Genomic DNA, 19,728 nt, shown 5'->3' with positions numbered 1-19,728 from the left:
CTTGTGGGTGAATACCAGGCTCCCTTGAAGCTGGCAGTTGCACACACTGAGAAAAGCCTGTTCCACCAATTTGCATGTCTCCGTCTGATGTAATCACAAGTCTAAATCTCCATCCCCGTGCACTGACTGAAAGATGGGACAGATAGGATCTTCCCCATGCTGGGTTTTACCAGTTTAGCAATGATTTCCATGACGCAGTCATGTGGTACTTTGCTGTCTGTCCATGTTGGGTGAGGGATGAAAAGGGTAGCACTTGGCTGCTCAGGCACTAACCTGGGTCAGAATTAGGTCTCACCAGTGGAGGATGGCCCAAGTGCTTTGGCTCCTACACCCGCATGGGAGACCAGGAAGAAGCACCTGGCTCATGGTTTCAGACTGGTGCAGCGCTGGCCATAGCAGCCATTTGGGGAGTGAACCAATGGAAGACCCTTCTCTCTGTCTCTCTTTCTCTCACCATCTAAAACTCTACCTGTCAAACAAAAAAAAAAGAATTAGGTCTCACAGTCACCAGAACATTCACGATCAGGAGTGTGTCCCAAACCCACCTGAGACTGGCATTGATACATGCAGAGACAAGTACATGCCATTGAGCAACATACTCCTGGTGCTGGGGCAATCCAGAGGCTCCTTCTGTGAGTCCTGGTGTTGAGGTAGAGGCTTTTGTATTTTATCAGGCAGTTGACCAAAGCTGAGTGCCAAGCCAAAGTCCTAAGTGCCATTTCCTGCCCTCTTTCTCAGTGGTTGAAGTCTTGCTGTACTCTGCTGCAGGTTGGGGAAGGATGGTGGAGGCAGTTCCTTAGCTACCAAGTCGGGTCTGATAATTCAGTCTTCAGGTCCAGGCCTGGAGGCAGAGGCATTGAGCCTTGTTGGACACTTTTTTTTTAAAAAAAGATTTTTATTTATTTATTTATTTGTAAAGTAGAGTTACAGACAGCAAGAGGGAGAGATAGAGAAAGATCTTCCTTCTGTTGGTTCACTCCCCAAATGGTGGCAACAGCTGAAGCTGTGCTGATCCGAAGCCAGGAGCCAAGTGCTTCTTCCTGGTCTCCCACGCAGGTGCAGAGGCCCAAGCACTTGGGCCATCTTCTACTGTGTTCGTAGGCCACAACAGAGAGCTGGATTGGAAGAGGAGCAGCCAGGACTAGAACTGGTGCCCATATGGGATGCTGGCGCCACAGGCGGAGTATTAACCTACTGTGCCATGGCGCTGGCCTCTGGACACTTTAAAAAAATTCACAGTGGGCCTGGTACTGAATTGCAATTCAAAATTTGGATTTAATTGCCTCTCTCTGTCCCAGGTGAGCACTATTTGGAGCCAGGAGAGTGGTGACACTGGCAACTATTTCCTTCCTGCTTTCTTCATGGTGTCTTATTGTTACACTAAAACCTGACACTTATGTTCTCTCACTTGACTTTTGTAGCTCTTGTGAAGGCAACTTAGTGAGGGAATATTTGTTCAAATTGGTGTTTGGGCAGGTGATCACCACAGTCTCTTATTCAGCTACAATCTTTGATTCTCTACCTTTTCTTCTATTCAACTTTTCTTACTCTTTCCACCACATTTGTAATTATATTCTCTACTGAAATTTTGAGCTCTCAAGTCACTCATAAGATTAGAATCAACTTCTTCTGAAATCTTGTTAATATTTATTTTATTATGTCCTTCAATGAATTACAAATGTTCTTAATGGAACAGAGTAGGGAATTCTTTCCAGAAGTTTTTCAATTTACTTTGCTGAGATCTATCAAAGAAATTTGTATCTATTGCAAGTATGGATTTAGGAAATGTATTCTTTTTTATTTTTTTATTTGACATGTAGATTTATAGAGAGAGAGAGAGAGACAGAGAGAAAGGTCTTCCTTCTGTTGGTTCACTCCCCAAATGGCCAGTATGGCTAGCGCTGCACCAATCTGAAACCAGGAGCCAGGTGCTTCCTCCTGGTCTCCCATGCGGGTGTAGGAGTCCAAGCACTTGGGCCATCCTCCACTGCCCTCTTGGGCCAAAGAAGAAAGCTGGACTGGAAGAGAAGCAACTGGGACTAGAACCCAGCGCCCATATGGGATGCCGGCGCAGTAGGCGGAGGATTAACCAAGTGAGCCACGTTGTCAGCCCCAGGAAATGTATTCTTAATAAGACTTGAAACACCACCATCTATCACATTTAGTTGAAGATTAAGCTTTTCTTCAATTATGACAGTATTATTAGTAGCAGAAGTACTATTAATAGTATTATTAATATAAGACTTGAATATATCACTTTTTTTTTTTGACAGGCAGAGTATATAGTGAGAGAGAGAGACAGAGAGAAAGGTCTTCCTTTTGCCGTTGGTTCACCCTCCAATGGCCACCACGGCTGGCGTGCTGCGGCCGGCGCACCGCGCTGATCCAAAGGCAGGAGCCAGGTGCTTCTCCCGGTCTCCCATGGGGTGCAGGGCCCAAGCACTTGGGCCATCCTCCACTGCCTTCCCGGCCCACAGCAGAGAGCTGGCCTGGAAGAGGGGCAACCAGGAAAGAATCCAGCGCCCCGATCGGGACTAGAACCTGGTGTGCCGGCGCTGCTAGGTGGAGGATTAGCCTATTGAGCCGTGGCACCGGCCAACACATCACTTTCAATAATGAGCACATCACCCACTCAGAAAATTAAAAGGAAAATATTGGACTTGAGCAGCATGTTATATTAAATGGATTAACAGTTATAAACAGACCACTCATTTAACAGAAACAGATTACACATTCTTCCAAAAATGCACATGGAACATTTCTTTTTTTTAAGATTTATTTATTTATTTGAAAGTCAGAATTACACATAGAGAGAAGGGGAGGCAGAGAGAAGAGAGAGAGAGAGAGAGAGAGAGAGAGAGAGAGAGAGAGAAAGGTCTTCCATCCGCTGGTTCACTCCCCTGTTGGCTGCAATGGCTGGAGCTGCGCCGATTTGAATCCAGGAGCCAGGAGCTTCCTCTGGGTTTCCCACGCGGGTGCAGGGGCCCAAGGACTTGGGCCATCTTCTACTGCCCTCCCAGGCAACAGCAGAGAGCTGAATTGGAATTGTAGCAGCTGGGTCTTGAATGGGCACCCACATGGGATGCCGGCACTACAGGCGACGGCTCCACCCACTACACCACAGCGCTGGCCCCATGGAATATTCTTGAGGATAGATCATATGTTACTCATAAAACAAGCCTCAGGAAATTTAGAATACTCAAGTCATATCAAGTACCTTTTCTGATCATGATAGTATGAAATTAGAAATCAGTTAACGGACATACCTAAGAAAGTTCATAAACACATGAAAATTAATCAGGATATTCCTGAATAACCAAGAGTACTTGATCATAAAGAAATAAAGAGGGAAATTAAAAAAAAATTTTTTACAACACACTGTTTATTTTTATTCAAAAAGTTACTGTCTCAAGACATAAATACAAATCAGAGAACAGTACAATTAGGATAATAGGATATGGAGGACAACAGGTTACAGTGATATATAAAACATTTTTTTTGGTAAGTCTTTCTTTTTTTTTAACTTTTATTTAATGAATATAAATTTCCAAAGTACGGCTTATGGATTACAATGGCTTCCCCCCCATAACGTCCCTCCCACCCGCAACCCTCCCCTTTCCCACTCCCTCTCCCCTTCCATTCACATGAGGATTCATTTTCAATTCTCTTTACATACAGAAGATCAGTTTAGCATACATTAAGTAAAGATTTCAACAGTTTGCTCCCACACAGAAACATAAAGTGAAAAATAATAGATGATTTTTTAAATGATGATGAAATCAGATCACACCTATTGTCATGTTTAATCCCAGTGAGAGTCAAGTTGGGAATTGCTAATTTCTTCTTTTTTTAAACAGAAGATCAGCTTAGTATACATTAAGTAAAGATTTCAACAGTTTGCACCCCCATAGAAACACAAAGTGAAATATACTGTTTGAGTACTCATTATAGCATTAAGCCTCAATGTATAGCACATTAAGGACAGAGATCCTACATGAGGAGTAAGTGCACAGTGACTCCTGTTGTTGACTTTACAAATTGACACTCCTGTGTATGGCATCAGTAATCTCCCTATGCACCAGTCATGAGTTTCCAAGGCTATGGAAGCCCCTTGAGTTCTCTGACTCTTATCTTGTTTAGACAAGGTCATAGTCAAAGTAAGAGATGTACAATTTGGGACATGCTCAAGCTGACTTGCCCCAAATGGTAGAGTTAAAAACATACCAGGGGATTCCAATTCAATCCCATCAAGGTGGCATGTACCAATGCCATCTCACTAGTCCAAGTGATCAATTTCAGTTCACAATTGATCATAATGAAAGGACTAAGAGTCAAAGGGAGCACATAAACAAGTCTAGTACCTGCTAATACTAACTGATAGAATAAATAAAGGGGAGAGTGATCCAACATGGGAAGCGAGATACTCAACAGACTCATAGAATGGCAGATGTCCTAAACAGCACTCTGGCCTCAGAATCAGCCCTAAAGGCATTCTGATCTGGCTGAAAAGCCCATGAGAGTATTTCAGGCATGGAAAGCCAAGACACTCTGGCAAAAAAAACAAAAACAAACAAACAAACAAAACCTAAATGAAAGATCTCTGTGAGTGAGATCCCAGTGGAAAGAACAGGTCTTCAAAGAAGGAGGTACCTTTCTCTGAAGGGAAATTTAAAAATTTATTGTTAGCTGTTGTTACCCTACCATTCAATAGAACACCAACAGGATTGTTTTTACAATAGGAAAAGTACTTTTTAATTCAATAAAAGGAAACCTTTCTGAGTTTTGGCTTATCTATCTATCTATATTTCTATATCTATCTATCTATCTGTCTATCTACCTACCTACCTATCTACCTATCTATCTTTACTTTTTGAGGGAGTTAACTTTGGAGAAGAACCCAAGAATGGTGCATCTTTTGTGAGGGCTTATACATTGCTATAGCTTATGGTACATAGATGATGTCCTCCATTTAATGTATTAAAATGAGGTAGATCTTTGCAATCGAATTTTACTATTAACTGTCATAATCAAACTTTTTGAGGAGAGAGGTCCTGCATGGGGAGTTAGTTCACAGTGAATCCTGTTGTTAATTTAAAAATTAACACTCTTTTGTATGATGTCAGGCTCTTGACATTAACTGCCTAGGCTGTTGAAGCCTTTTGAATCCACTGACTCCTTCCGTATTTAGACAAGACCATAAACAAAGTGCAAGTTCTCCCTTCAGAGTAAAGTCCATCCTTCTTTGATGACCACTTCTTTCTGTTGGAGTTCATCCACAGGAGTCCTTCATGTAGGGCACTTTTTGACACATTGTTTTGGCTTTCCATGCCTGACGTGCAATAGCATACCGTACTTTTCTAAATAGCTAGAAGAGGCCGGCAGCGTGGCTCACTTTGCTAATCCTCCACCTGTGGCGCTGGCACTCTGGGTTCTAGTCCCCGTTGGGGTGCCGGATACTAGTCCCGGTTGCTCCTCTTCCAGTCTAGCTCTCTGCTGTGGCCCGGGAGGGCAGTGGCAGATGGCCCAGGTGCTTGGGTCCCTACACCCACATGGGAGACCAGGGGGAAATACCTGGCTCCTGGCTTTGGATCGACTCAGCACCAGCCGTGGTGACCATTGGGGGAGTGAACCAATGGAGGGAAGACCTTTCTCTCTGTCTCTGTCTCACTGTCTATAACTCTCTCTCTCTGTCTCTCTCTCCCTCACTGTCTAACTCTGCCTGGCAAAAAATAAAAAAGAAGATAAATAGCTAGAAGAAGGACTTCTGAATGTTCACACTACAAAGAAACCTTGAATATATGAAGCAACAGATGTTAATTATCCTAATATGATCATTAAAATGCATGTATTAAAATATTACATTGTACCCCAAAAATATGTACAATTACTAATTGTCAATAAATATAAATAAATAATAACAAAGGTTCTCAAAAAAAAAAAAAGAAAATAAGTAAAATGGTCGATGGAAGAGGTGGACTTAGGAGGTATTTAGGCCAGGATACAGGATAGTGTGTTTTATGGCACTGACCAGATGAGAAGGAAACATTGCAGTTGCAAGGAAGAGATGTGGTAATTATGTAAAGGGTTTCTCTTTAGGATAGGAGTGGGACCAGCACACAGAAGGAAAAGATGGTTGGGCACGAATACCTCTGTAGTCCATTCAGCTGCCATGGACAAGCAGTTGTGTGCCTGTGTACATTTTTACATGAAGCTGTGTTTGAAAGAGCTATGAATTTATAAAACTCCTAGGTTATTTTTAATAGACCTGTTTGAACTTGAACCTAGCCTCCCAAGGGTCAAACCCCTGAATCATATCCACTAAAGGCTCAAGCAAGCATCTTTTCTCTCACTGATCTATGTGGAACTTCTGAAGTTGATATGCATTGTTCTCTCAAATGTGTAGCAGAATGTCATTAAAATAGGAGTTTTAATCTAAATACCAAGATACTACAAATCTCAGATTTTAAATGAGGTGCAAGATAGGCAAAACTTGAAAATGAGGTGTCTGTTAACTGAGTACTAACTCTTTTTTTTTTTTTTTGACAGGCAGAGTGGACAGTGAGAGAGAGAGACAGAGAGAAAGGTCTTCCTTTGCCATTGGTTCACCCTCCAATGGCCGCCGCGGTAGGCGCGCTGCGGCCGGTGCACCATGCTGATCCGATGGCAGGAGCCAGGTACTTATCCTGGTCTCCCATGGGGTGCAGGGCCCAAGCACTTGGGCCATCCTCCACTGCACTCCCTGGCCACAGCAGAGAGTTGGCCTGGAAGAGGGGCAACCGGGAAAGAATCCGGCACCCTGACCTGGACTAGAACCCAGTGTGCCGGCGCCGCGAGGTGGAGGATTAGCCTAGTGAGCCGCGGCGCCGGCTTGGGTACTAACTCTTAAGACATTGTCCAATTCAAGACTGTTAAAAAGTTTAGAGTTGAATTTTTTATGTTATTAATAAAAGGCTGAATTTATTTTAAAGGTTAACATCATCCCTTTCCCCCAAATAGGCATTTTGCAGGCAAATGCAATATATACGAGGTGTACATTTTGCTGCTTCTTTGTTTGCTTCCAATCCTTATACTGGTTTCCCTGTCTGTGGTCTTCATCTGTAGTTTCTCTACCCTACAGGGTTGGACAGACCCTTGAAGGAGGGTCAGGAAAGCAGCATGTTATCTTCTTTGTTTGTCCTGCTAGGTGACCTGGCCAACCCTCTCCAAATTTGACAGTATGATAAAATTGAATCCAACTAATTTTGTTAACTTCATGCCAATCCTTTTTATTTCAAGCCATGACAGATACTTCTCAGTGTTCACAGCACTACAGACTTATCCTTCTTGGGAGAGTTTGCAATGCTATCAAGTAAATGGGGTAGCTCATTTATATTGCCTTTCTTCTCTCATTTCTATGTGTCTAAATTCCATTTATCTTTCCTTGCCTACCTTATGATGGTGGAGTGGCTTGAAAATTCCAAACAGAAGGAGGCCAAACAGCAGACTCATAGAATGACAAATGCCCTAAACAGCACTCTGACCTCAGAATCAGCCTTTGAGGCATTCAGTTCTGGCTAAAAAGCCCATGGGAGCATTTCAGGCATGGAAAGCCAAGACATTGTGGCAAAAATATCCTGTGAATGAGACCCCAGTGGAAAGAAGGGGCAATCAAAGAAGGATGTACTTTTCTCTGAAGGGAGGAGAGAACTTCCACTTTGCTTATGGCCTTGTCTAAATACTGACGGAGTTTGTGGACTCAAAAGCCTTCCATAGCCTTGGCAGCTCATGACAAGAGCCTTGGGTATTCATTGACGTCATAAATAAGAGTGTCAATTGTTAAATCAACAATAGGAGTCACTGCGCACTTATTCCCCATGTAGGACCTCTGTCTTTAATGAGCTGTACTATGAGAATTAATGGCAAAACTAATCTTCAAACAGTACTTTATACTTTGTGTGTCTGTGTGGGTGCAAACTGGGGAAATCTTTACTTAGTATGGAGTTGGTCTTCTGTGTATAAAGATAATTAAAAATAAATCTTAGTGAAGAATTGGATGGGAGAAGGAGTAGGAGGTGGGATGGGAGTGGGGGTGGAAGGGTGGGTATGGGAAAAAGAACTGCTATATTCCTAAAGCTGTACATATGAAATTAGTATTTATTAAATAAAGGCTTTCTAAAAAAAAGAAAAGAAAAAAAGAAAATTCCAAACGGGATCTTTGCTTGGTAAATTGTGGACTCATTGATTCAAATTTAAAGCATTTCATAAGACTTTCCTGATCTATTCATTTCAAAGCTGTTTCTTCCTGATGAGATCTCCCCTACATTCTCCCCACCTGTCTGTTTGCAACATAGAAGAACCCAGAGCCAACAGTAATAATAGAAAGGATGTGTGTAGGATCTCTTCTTCCTCAGTATACTATAGGTGTCTGGTGAACAAAAAACTCTCTTTCGTGTATATTCATGGTTAGCATTGGTATAAAGATAATGTCGTTGTCTGATCCATACAATACTATCATAAGGAAAGAGTATCAGGGCCATTTCTCTGAATCCCAGGAAGGTGTCCCATAGCTAAGGAGATTAAACGCTCATCATCATCACAATGGTGGTGTAGGAGACATGAGCTTCTGTGGCTACCTCACTCACAGCAGTTGTTCCTTCAAGCCACTTCTGTGGGAACACCCAACTTATTATCTTGCCATGGACAACTGCTATTAGAGGACATTTCACAGACACAGCTTCCCAAACTGTTTTATGCAGGTCAAGTGTCTTTCTCTAAGAACATTATTTTCTCCAAACTTAGAGAAGTCAATAAGACTTGAGGCAGTAGAGCTCACTGATTCAGACCCGGGCTTTCTCTTGCCCAATGACACTATCACATAACTGGACATGGTTCTCAGGGCAACATAATCTGAGAGAATAAGGAATACTCTTTTTCTATAGCTGTGGTTAGAAAGTAGTTGCAAACAACAGGTTTAAGGTGTTGACAGACGTTCTTTCCATTACTGCAAAACTGAAAAGCATTCAATAAGAAACATTCAGTGGGAGAAAAGATGAGAAATTGACTAATAATGTCAAGAAGATGGAGATATTCTTATTTTGGTCTTCTCAAAGACAAACAAGAAGAGGCTAAAGTAAGCCTTCTGGAAGAGTCACTAGGGGCATTCCAGAGGCCTGAAGCTGAGAGACTAAGAGCTAACTGTGACGTGTGGCAGGGCTGTGTTGATTCTCAGTTACACCTGACTGACCAGGACAGTCTTCATCAGGGTGCTAGGCTGCTCGGCTGCTCCCCGACATCTCCAGAGGTCCCTGAGGAAGGCTGCCTCCACTTTCACCCACCTCAGGGGTGTCCTGCAGAGCTCTCTGGAGAACCTGCTTGAGAGTCTGTCCCTGCCGCCGCTGTCTAAAGGAGCCAACAAAGACGTAAATGATGGGGTTGACAGAGCTGTTAACACAGGACAGGAGAAGTGTAACCAGGTAAAAATGGGGCGGGGAATTAAATGGAAATTTTTTATTCCACATTAAGAGAGCCCAGTTAATGCCACAGGGCAGGCCACAGAGGAGGAAGACCAGCACTGTGAGCAGGATGGTCACATACAGCCTGATCAGTGGGAACCTCCGTGAGCTACAGAGGATCCTGAGCAGCAGGGCCAGGCTGGATGCAGAGAGAACCAAAAAGGCTAAGATCAGTAACCCGGCAGCAACGAAGTTAAATATCTGACACCAGTGATTAGCACCATAGTTCAACAGGGACCTACAAGTGTACATCTCCAGTATGCTCAGAGGCAGGGACAGGGCCCAGAGCAGGGCACACACCACAGCTGACAGGTGTCTGGGACGGCGGCAGCGGTACCAGATGGGCCACAGGATGGACAGGCAGCGCTCGGTGCTGACGGCGCTTAACGTGCTTAGGCCGACGATGTAGGAAGAGGCAGCTACCGTGAGTAAGAAGCTGCCAACAGGGAAGGGAGTGGAGAACAGATGGAGGAATTCCATTACAAACAGCACGGACACAACTACTTGGCAGCAAAGGAAGAGGAAGTCTGCCCCGGCTAGGTTGAGGATGTAGACAGAGAAGGCATTTCTGCGCATGCGGAAGCCCAGGAGCCAGAGCACAGCCGCGTTTCCCGGCAGCCCAGCCACTGCCGTGACGAGGAGCACCACTTCCAGGATCAGGGTCTTCTTGTTCCCTATTCGAGTAGAGGTCTCATCACTTCCATTCAGTGTTCCGTTTTCCATCTTCCAGGCTGGAATGCTTGAATTCGTGCTCAGAAAGCCGCCTGTGGTGACCCTGGGAACACAAGAGGGACGTGAATGCCTGCTGCGTGACTCATTCTCAAGATCACCTGGCTACATGGGAATTACTGTCCCTGAGCCACAGGGGAGGATGAGTGGGAGAAAATCACAACCTCTCACCTCCCTCCGGGAACGCTGACCTTTTCATGGCATTGGACTCTGTTTACAACTCTGCTTTCAAATTTGATCATCTATTTTGTCTCCCTCATTAAACTCAAGGATCTGTAATGCCTAGATCTCTCTGGTCTTCACTGTTATTCATTACACTATTCTTATCCTCTAGCACCTGTGCTTAGAGATTATCAATTGTAATATCCTTATTTTATGCAAGAATCTGAGGCTTTAGGACTACAGAAGATTTTCCTGTGATCACCATGCCAAGATCAGGTCCAACCCTGGTTTCCTGGACACTTGTACAAGATTTATCTGCTACACTGGCATTTGGTTTGTTCTGCTGGCACATCATTTGTTATTCATGAGGTGCTACTGAGAGAGATCTTCACACAAACACAGAACCCAAGACAAATCATCAGGGGCTCCAGAGACTCTTAGTTTCCCTGAATATTGATTCTCCTTCTCTGTTACATAGTGATCCTGGTAGTTTTAAATCAAATAAAGAATCCTACTTTTCAGCCTCTCCTTATGCTAGATAACACCACGTGACTAGGTGCTAGTGATGGAAGTAAGCAGATGTGATGTAAGCAACCGCGGGTTGTGGGTTAATAGTAGGAGCATAGACTTCCATTCCCCTCCTGCTTCCCTCTGCACTGGACCTACTTCTCTCCAGACAGTGGAGAACAAAACCAGAAGGAAACATGGTGTCTGGTGTCTTGGATTCATGAATTTAGATCTAACAATTTTCTTTCTTACTGAAGTCACTCATACACATAGTTCTTTTTATAACAGTCAGAACCATCAACTTAAAATCTTATAAATACCTTTGTACTCCAAATTTTGTCTTGAGTTGCATTCCTTTCTCAAGGCATTTGTGATGTTAGTGAGGGGTTATCCCAAGAAGTGACACCAGATATAGACATGCAAATAGAAAGTTGGAAGAAATAGAATGAGACATTGACCCAATTGCATTGAGTTCTGGGAATTACAGACTGTGAGGAGGCTATGGGAAGGCAGGAGTTTTCTCCACTGCTGTTATGATCTCATGCGCGCTTGTTTCCACCCTCTTCTGTATGCAAGGAGACATCTCTGTATGGTAACTGTGGGATTCTTTTCACTCTATTTTCTTCTGGTGAGAAGAGACTGAAGGGCAGGGGGAGATTGAGTTTTTTTCTTAATATTTATTTTATTTCTTTGAAAGACAGAGTTTTAGAGAGAGGTAGAGAGAGAGAGAGGTCTTCCATCTGCTGATTCACTCCCCAGATGGCCACAATGCTTCAGGCCATGGCTTTAACCCGCTGCGCCACAGCGCTGCCCCTGCCTTTTTTTATAAACTTCTTGGCTTGCTGTCAGCTGGGCTGTGGGTTGCTGGTGGCAGTGTGGCAGTGTCACTTTGCCTAAGGACATCAGTCTTGTTCTGTAGCCCTTTCCTATGGCCACAACCTCAACTGCATTTCACTATGTGTTCTCAAAAATTTTCTCCTTGCCTCTTCAAATCTATTAGTGGTAACAGATTTCCACTATTGCTTTTATTATAGGACTTCATTTATTGTAGGTTTTCCTTAGCTGTGATCACACCTTTGTAAACAGTCTTTTTATTGAACTACTCTAAATGACATCTTTAGACTCTACTTTGCGTTTTCTGCTGGGATAATTACAGATAATAGGGATGAAATGAGAAAAAACTTGGAATGGCAAGAAAATGTCAACATTGAGATTAATATGATTTGGCTTTGGGAAACCATATCTGCACACAACCTTACTTCCCAAACTAAAAATAAGATAAAATAAAATATTTCTCTCCATAGTTTCAGATTTGAATGGTTGAAAAGAAAGGGAGGTTATAGGGGAATGCTATAAACTGGCTCCATTCAAACTGCTGTCTGCTTGTACTCCCAGCATCCAAAGCTGATGATTCTGAGTGATAAGTGTATTCCAGGTGGAATAAGACAGAAAAATCAAACTGTGTTTCAAAGAAGATGATCCCTGAACAAACTCTTACTTTGGCACCATTCTTCCTTCCAGTGGTGGGGAGTTGAAAAGGAGGAGCTTTCCTGAGGTTGGCAAACAACAAAGGATGCTTTTCTACCCTCCGCTTGGGAAGGTGTTTGCAGGAAATTGAGGGAATTCTTGTGGCTCTGATTCCCTGTACAGCGACACTGGAAAATGACAGTGTGAGACAAGAAATGGCAGAAGATGTTTCTCAGCAATAGCCCTCACTCCAGTCATTCATCTTGGTCTTTCTACATCCTGTGCCATCTGACCCTTCTCCCTGTAAGGATCCTTGCAAACTTCAGAAAGTAGAGAGCAGGCCCATCAAGCAATTTGAGCTTTTACAACTAAAGGAGATTGTGATCTTTTCTGTTGGACATTAAAAGACCATATTGCTTGGCTTACCTGATATTTTAATTGAATAACAGAGGAATGGATGTACATTAGTTCTGTTTGAGATGACACTCAAGTGTAAAGTGAAGTGTAAAGTCTCCAATAATCTCATTTCCCAATAATCACCAGTTTGCACAATTTTAATGATGAATCATTTTAAAAGCTGATATTCTAGTTTTGTGTAATAAAACTATGTGTTTATTTTTACTTTATCAATATTAACTACTGATATGTTGCATATAAAAGATAAAAGATATCTTATAAAAGATAGGGCATTTAGCACACACTAACTGTCATGATAAAATTTTTCTTCCATGTCATGAATAGATTTATTTTAACTCATGAATTTTCTTCTCATTGCTTCTAAGTAATCCTATGATAAGTCTTTTGAATTCCTTTTCAGGAATTTCATCAATCTCTTCATCTTAACATTCTAATATTGAATTGCTGTTATGTTCCTTTGGTGGAGTCATGTTGTCTTCCTTATTCTTGTTTCTTTAATTTCTGCATTTATTTTTAGGCATTTGTGGAAATATTTGTTGGTTTTTTTCTTCCAATAGCTTTTATCTCTTAACCATTATTCTGTAGTTTAGTGGAGTGTCTGCTGTTTCAGTGAATACCAAGAGGTATGCTCTACTGGATGGCCAGGGGGCTCTGATCAGTGCTTCTGGGTGGGGCGATTATCCAGGGTGACACCCAAGTTGAGCATGGTAGATCTCCCTTAACAGCAAGGGAAAGGTATGATCACATCTGTTGGTGTAACCACACCCTCATCTCCTCTCTTCCAAGGAAATCAATGCCCTGGCTTAGCCTACAGTGGATGCAACACTCACCAGTGCTGCCACATGAATGGAACAGTGGATCTCTGCAGTCCTTGTGTGAGCGTGGATCCTACTACAATGAACCACTCCAGGCAGTTGAGGAGTGCTGAGACTCTGGTGCCGTGCACAGTGATTACCCAGAGACCAAGCTACACCCTTCACCATATTGTGCAGTCACAGCGTTCTCACTGTCTCAGCACTTAGGGAACTACAGTCACAGGGTGCAGAAGAGCCACTCTACTCTGCTAACCTGTCCCATCTATGGAGAGGTAGAGAAATTCCCAAAGCCAGCTGCCTATGGGTATTCTGCCTTTGTGGTTTGATCCTTTAGTCTGTGGGGTATGCTGAGAGGCTGTAGGCACCTCAGAGTCCTACACTGGTACCCAACCCCTGTCAATTCTCCCAGCCAGACTCAAAGTCAGGGCGGACATGGATCTTTCTCTCTGGTAAGATCACTGGATCACACACATGCATGAGAGCTGCTGTAGCCACCACTCCTGTCAAAATGGTGCTTTCTCCCATCTGGTTGCCATGCACATGAGCCACCACAGCTGCTACTGGTGTCACACTGTCATGTCTCTACCTCAATATGACATTGTTAACTAGACTAATTTCAACACATCTTGAGCCAAAGTCTGTTGTTGGCTTTATCAAGCTGAAAAGCTTCTCCATGGCAAAGGAAACACTCAGCAAAGTAAGAGGTAACCGACAAAATGGGCAAAAATAGTTGCAGACTATGAAACTGATAAAAGATTAATATCCAGAATCTATAAAGAGTTCAAGAAATCCAACAACAACAAAACAAATAATCCAGTTAAGAAATGGGCAAAGGACTTGAACAGGCATTTTCAAATGACCAACAAACACATGAAAAAATGCTCAGGATAACTAGCCATCAGGGAAATGCAAATCAAAACCACAATGAGGTTTCACCTCACCCCAGTTAGAGTGGCTTTCATACAGAAACCAACAAACAACAAATGCTGAAGAGGATGTGGGGAAATAGGTACTCTAAACCACTGTTGGTGGGAATGTAAACTAGTACAGCCATTAAGACAGTATGGGGATACCTCAGAAATATGAAAATAGATACATTAAATGATACAACAATCCCTCTCCTGGGAATTTACCCATTGAAATGAAATCAACATATGAAAGAGTTATCTGTACCCGCATGTTAATTGCGACTCAACTCATAATAGCTAAGATATGGAATCAACCCAGATGTCCATCAACTGATGACTGGATAAAAAGTATGGTATGTATACACTCTGGACTAATACTCAGCTGGAAAAAAGAATGAAATTCTGTCTTTTGCAACAAAATGGATGCAAATGGAAAACATTATACTTAATGATATAAGAAGTCTCCCCCAGTCATGTTTTTCCTGAACTGTGGTAATTACTAGAGTATCAGAGATGTAATGAAGGGGTCAGTGCTGTGGCATAGTGGGTAAAGCCACTGCCTGCAGTGCCGGAATCCCATATGGGTGCTGGTTCAAGACTGGCTGCTCCACTTCCTATCCAGCTCTCTGCTATGGCCTGGGAAAGCACTAGAAGATGGCCCAAGTCCTTGGGTCCCTGTACTCACATGGGAGACCTGGAAGAAGCTCCTGGCTCCCGGCTTCAGATCAGTGCAGCTCCGGCCGTTGTGCCCAATTGGGTAGTGAACCAGTGGATGGGAAACTCTCTCTCTCTCTCTCTCTCTCTCTCTCCCTCTTTGCCTCTACTTCTCTCTCTGTGTAATTCTGACTTTCAAGTAAAATAAATCTTAAAAAAAAAAGATGTAATGCATAGAAGTGAAATTGACATTTTGGGATTTCATATGTTACAGCCCTTGTCTCTAATGTTGAAGAACAGTTTTTTTTTTTCTTTGCTTAGTGTAGGGTTAATTTTATGAGTATAAACTAAACTGCAAGTAGATAATTGTAAAAATTGAGAGAGGGAATAAGAGAGGAAACAGGAGGAAGAGTGGAAGCATGGGCAGGAGGGTGAGTAGAGTAGGAAGTATTACTATGTTCTTAAAGCTGTATATATGAAACACTTGAAATTTTTATACCTTAAACAAAAGAAAAAAGAAAAAAAGCACACATATCTCTCAAGGTGCAAATGATTACAGTGTGATACAGGTTTACAATTAAGTAATACTCAGCTTTCTAATGCTCATCTATGCAAATCAGAGACATGGAGGCTTCCCCAAATATGATGTTTATTGAAAGTCAGAGATGGAAAAGTTACATATTATTCAATTCTAAATATTAAAGATCGGACAAAATTAATCTTGGTTATAGAAAAGGTAACTGTGATTGTCCTTGGGCTTCGTAGGAAAGATAAGTAGAACAAAGCTGAGGTATCAGAAACTGAAAATGCTTTGTGGTTTGATTGAAGTTGAGTCACACGGGTTTACTTATTCACCAAACTCATCAATTGAACATTGGCAGTCTTTTCATATCATTCTCCTTTAATTATGCCTTAATTAAAAATAATGAAAAGTATTAAATATGCAGCATTTAAAATCAAATATCTTTATATAGAATGTGTAAGCTAAATATTTGCATATAATCAAATTAATATGATAAAAAGCTGTGAACTATTTATAATAAAAACATATCTGACATAGACCCTGTCCTCGGAGATCACAGAAGTGTTACGAAGATCCATTGGAAACCTGTCATGAGAGATGGAAGTGTTGCCAGATAGAGAAACAGGGCAAAAGAATAAGGAAGGGATGGGGAAAGAAGCAAGTGGATTCTGAGAGAGGACAGGTGAAAGGAAGCCTCTAGAAGACTGAGTACTTCCAACCTGAAACATGTACGGATGTTGATTTATGTGATTATAAAACTTCTTGCTGGGCCGGCGCCATGGCTCACTTGGTTAATCCTCTGCCTGCAGCACCAGCGTCACATATGGGCGCTGGGTTCTAGTCCCGGTTGCTCCGCTTCCAGTCCAGCTCTCTGTTATGGTCCCGGGGCTTTGGATCATCGTAGCTCTGGCCATGGCGGCCATTTGGGGGTGAATCAACGGAGGGAAGATCTTTCTCTCTGTCTCTCTCTCTCATTGTCTAACTTTATCTGTCAAATAATAATAAAAAAAACTTCTTGCTTGCCAAAGTTGAAAATTGGTAAAGTACTAAACTTAAAGATGCTGATCCAGGTCTGGTCGATGAAGATTTCTTAGAGGCTTAACTTGAACTTCATCAGTTAATAGTCATCAATCAAGTCATTTATTCATTAAAATTTCTTAAACCAGGGGGATATTGTAATGCTGGCCAAAATTACAGAGGACCTCTCTTTGGGAGATTGATTGAAATCTAATCCTTTTTTTTTTTTTTTTTTTTTAACAGGCAGAGTGGACAATGAGAGAGAGAGACAGAGAGAAAGGTTTTCCTTTACTGTTGGTTCACCCCCCAGTCTCCGCTGCGGCCGGCGCGCTGCGCTGATCCGAAGCCAGGAGCCAGGTGCTCCTCCTGGTCTCCCATGCAGGTGCGGGGCCCAAGGATTTGGGCCATGCTCCACTGCACTCCCGGGCCACAGCAGAGAGCTGGACTGGAAGAGGGGCAACCGGGACAGAATCCGGCACCCCGACCGGGACTAGAACCCAGTGTGCCAGCACCACAGGCAGAAGATTAGCCTATTGAGCCGCAGCGCCGGCCAAAATGTAATCCTACTAATTTTGTCAAGACAGAAATTATAAGGCAGAGACTAAAGACACTTGTCAGAATTGGAGCATTATTTTAGTTCCTGCCAGGTGTAATGATGAAAGACATGTAGATCTTTTCTGCACTGTTGTGAGCTTTTTCTGAAGGTGGGGTTCCTGAAAATCAGGAATAGTCTTGCATTCTGGAGTTCACACATTCCTCATGGGATGGGGTGGAGCCCCTTAGAAGGCTGATTTCAGTTGAACTGCATCTTGGGTTAGCTGGTGATGTCTCACTTAACCCTCACAAGGAGGATTATTATCTCAACTGTTTGAAGATCAAGGTCTGAAGACAACAGAAATTAAGAAATTTTCCCAAACTGATGGAGGCAAAGATGGCTTGGAAAGTCACATTTGTGTGAGTTTGTAGAAGTGGTCTCCTTCTACATCAGGCTGCTCCCTGCCATTTCCAGGGATTCTTTAGGAAAGCTGCCTCCACTTTTATCCACCTTAGGGGTGTCCTGCAGAGTCCTCTGGAAAACACACTTTTGAGTTTGCACCTGCCCCTGCCATAAGGAGCCAAGCAAGAAATAGAATATAAGGTTGTTAATAGCTGTTAACACAGAGGGAGGATAATTGAAACTAATACTGATAAGGGAGCAGATTAAATTGAAACCATTTTAGTAGGAACCCTGATGCCCAAGTGCAGGCCACAGAGGAGGAAGACCAGCACTGTGTGCAGGATCATCAATACATCCTGGTCAGCAGCATTCAGTGGGGGCCATAAAGACACTGACCAGCAGGTCCAAGCTGGACCCAAAGAGAATCACAAATTAAAAAAAAAAAATGACTAGATGAGGGGCCGGCGCTGTGGCACAGCAGGTTAACATCCTGGCATGAAGTGCCAGCATCCCATATGGGCACAGTTCTTGATCCGGATGCTCCACTTCTGATCCAGCTCTCTGCTATGGCTTGGGAAAGCAGTAGAAGATGGCCCAAGTCCTTGGGCCCCTGTACCCACGTGGGAGACCTGGAGGAAGCTCCTGGCTCCTGGCTCCTGGCTTCGGATCAGCGCAGCTCCAGCCATTGCATCCAGTTGGGGAGTGAACCAACGGATGGAAGAGCTCTCTCTCTCTCTCTCTCTCTCTTTTTCTCTCTCTCTGCCTCTCCTCTCTCTGTGTAACTCTGTCTTTCAAATAAATAAATACATCTTTAAAAATGACTAGATGGATATTATAAAACCAACATTCTTACAGTGGGTAAAGCCACTGCCTGCATTGCCAGCATCCTATATGGGTGCCAGTTTGAGTGCCGGCTGCTCTACTTCTGATCCAGCTCTCTGCTATGGCCTGGGAAAGCAGTAGATGATGGTCAGTGTCCTTGGGTCCCTGTACTTGTGTGGCAGACCTAGAAGAAGCTCCTGGCTCCTGGCTTCAGAGCGGTGCAACTCTGGCCATTGCAGCCACCTGGGGAATGAACTAGCGGGTGGAGGATCTCTCTTTCTGCATCTGTCTCTCTGTAACTCTGCCTTTCAAATAAATAAATAAATCTTAAAAAAATAAGTGCTTAAAATGATCAATATAGGAGGAGATGACAAAGGGGTAGAAGAAGGCCAACTCATCCAGCAGGATTCTAATAATGTGGCAGCAAGAGGACAAGGAAATTGGCCCAGGCTGAGTTGAGGGTATATTTGGTGAAGGTGTTTCTGTATATGCAGAAACCCAGGATCCAGAGCACAGCCACATTTCCTGCCAGCCCAATCAGGGTGATGGTGGAGATGTGTGAGCCCAGGATTAGGGGCTCCAGGTCATAAATTAGACCAACGTTCTGACTAGCTCCATCCATTGCTGTGAGTTACATTTCCCAGGCTGGGATGGTTGGAATTATGTTCAGAAACCCACCACTCATGCCACAAGACTTACATACTCACTGTATGAGCTGTGGGTCTCAGAATGATCCAATTATGCAGGAATTACTGTTCTTGTGTTACACAGAGGAGAAATAGAGGTTGGCCAAGATGAAGTGTCCTATTATTCTATCAAAATCTGGGGAATCCTGGAAATCATATTTGTAGCTGGTTTGTTGTCTCTAAACACTGGGCTCTCTCTACTTCAACACAGATTCTCTAAAAGACATAGGAATAGTCTATGGTCCAAACACCTCTGTTCAGTATGCTAGAGCTTTATTACCTCTAGACTATGCTAGAGCTGTAATACCTATGTATTACTCTGTCCTGGGACAGGAATTCTTTCTCTTAGGTGCAAGAATTAAAAAAGACACAGAGGTGATTATGACATCCCTGTGATAAGAATGATCAACCCAAGGAGGAGAAAGAAGATGTTGCTCTAAGCCCACGAGGTGGAGATCATCTCTTGTTAGCACAGGTGTGAGGATGGCAAGGCCCTGTTGACCAGAAATGTCTCAGTTGTTCAGCAATTGAAGGCAGGAGTACTTGTTACTTCCCTGGTTCCTAGCTCTGTGTGCAGCATACTATGTTCTCAG

At 43.0% G+C, this 19,728-nt stretch overlaps 1 protein-coding gene across 1 annotated transcript in view; it reads right to left on the bottom strand.

Annotated features, from left to right (window-relative positions):
• Window positions 1-9,245: 9,245 nt before the first annotated feature.
• Window positions 9,246-19,728, bottom strand: part of LOC100338380 (mas-related G-protein coupled receptor member X2-like) — a 35,667-nt gene continuing 25,184 nt past the window's right edge. Inside the window, exon 3 of the mRNA XM_008272144.2 lies at window positions 9,246-10,266. Coding sequence (XP_008270366.2) covers window positions 9,246-10,266 — 1,021 coding nt within the window. The remainder of the gene's footprint in view (window positions 10,267-19,728) is intronic.

This window comes from Oryctolagus cuniculus, chromosome 1, assembly GCF_964237555.1.
Source record: "Oryctolagus cuniculus chromosome 1, mOryCun1.1, whole genome shotgun sequence".
Taxonomy (NCBI): domain Eukaryota; kingdom Metazoa; phylum Chordata; class Mammalia; order Lagomorpha; family Leporidae; genus Oryctolagus; species Oryctolagus cuniculus.
This window is presented reverse-complemented; position numbering and strand designations above follow the sequence as displayed.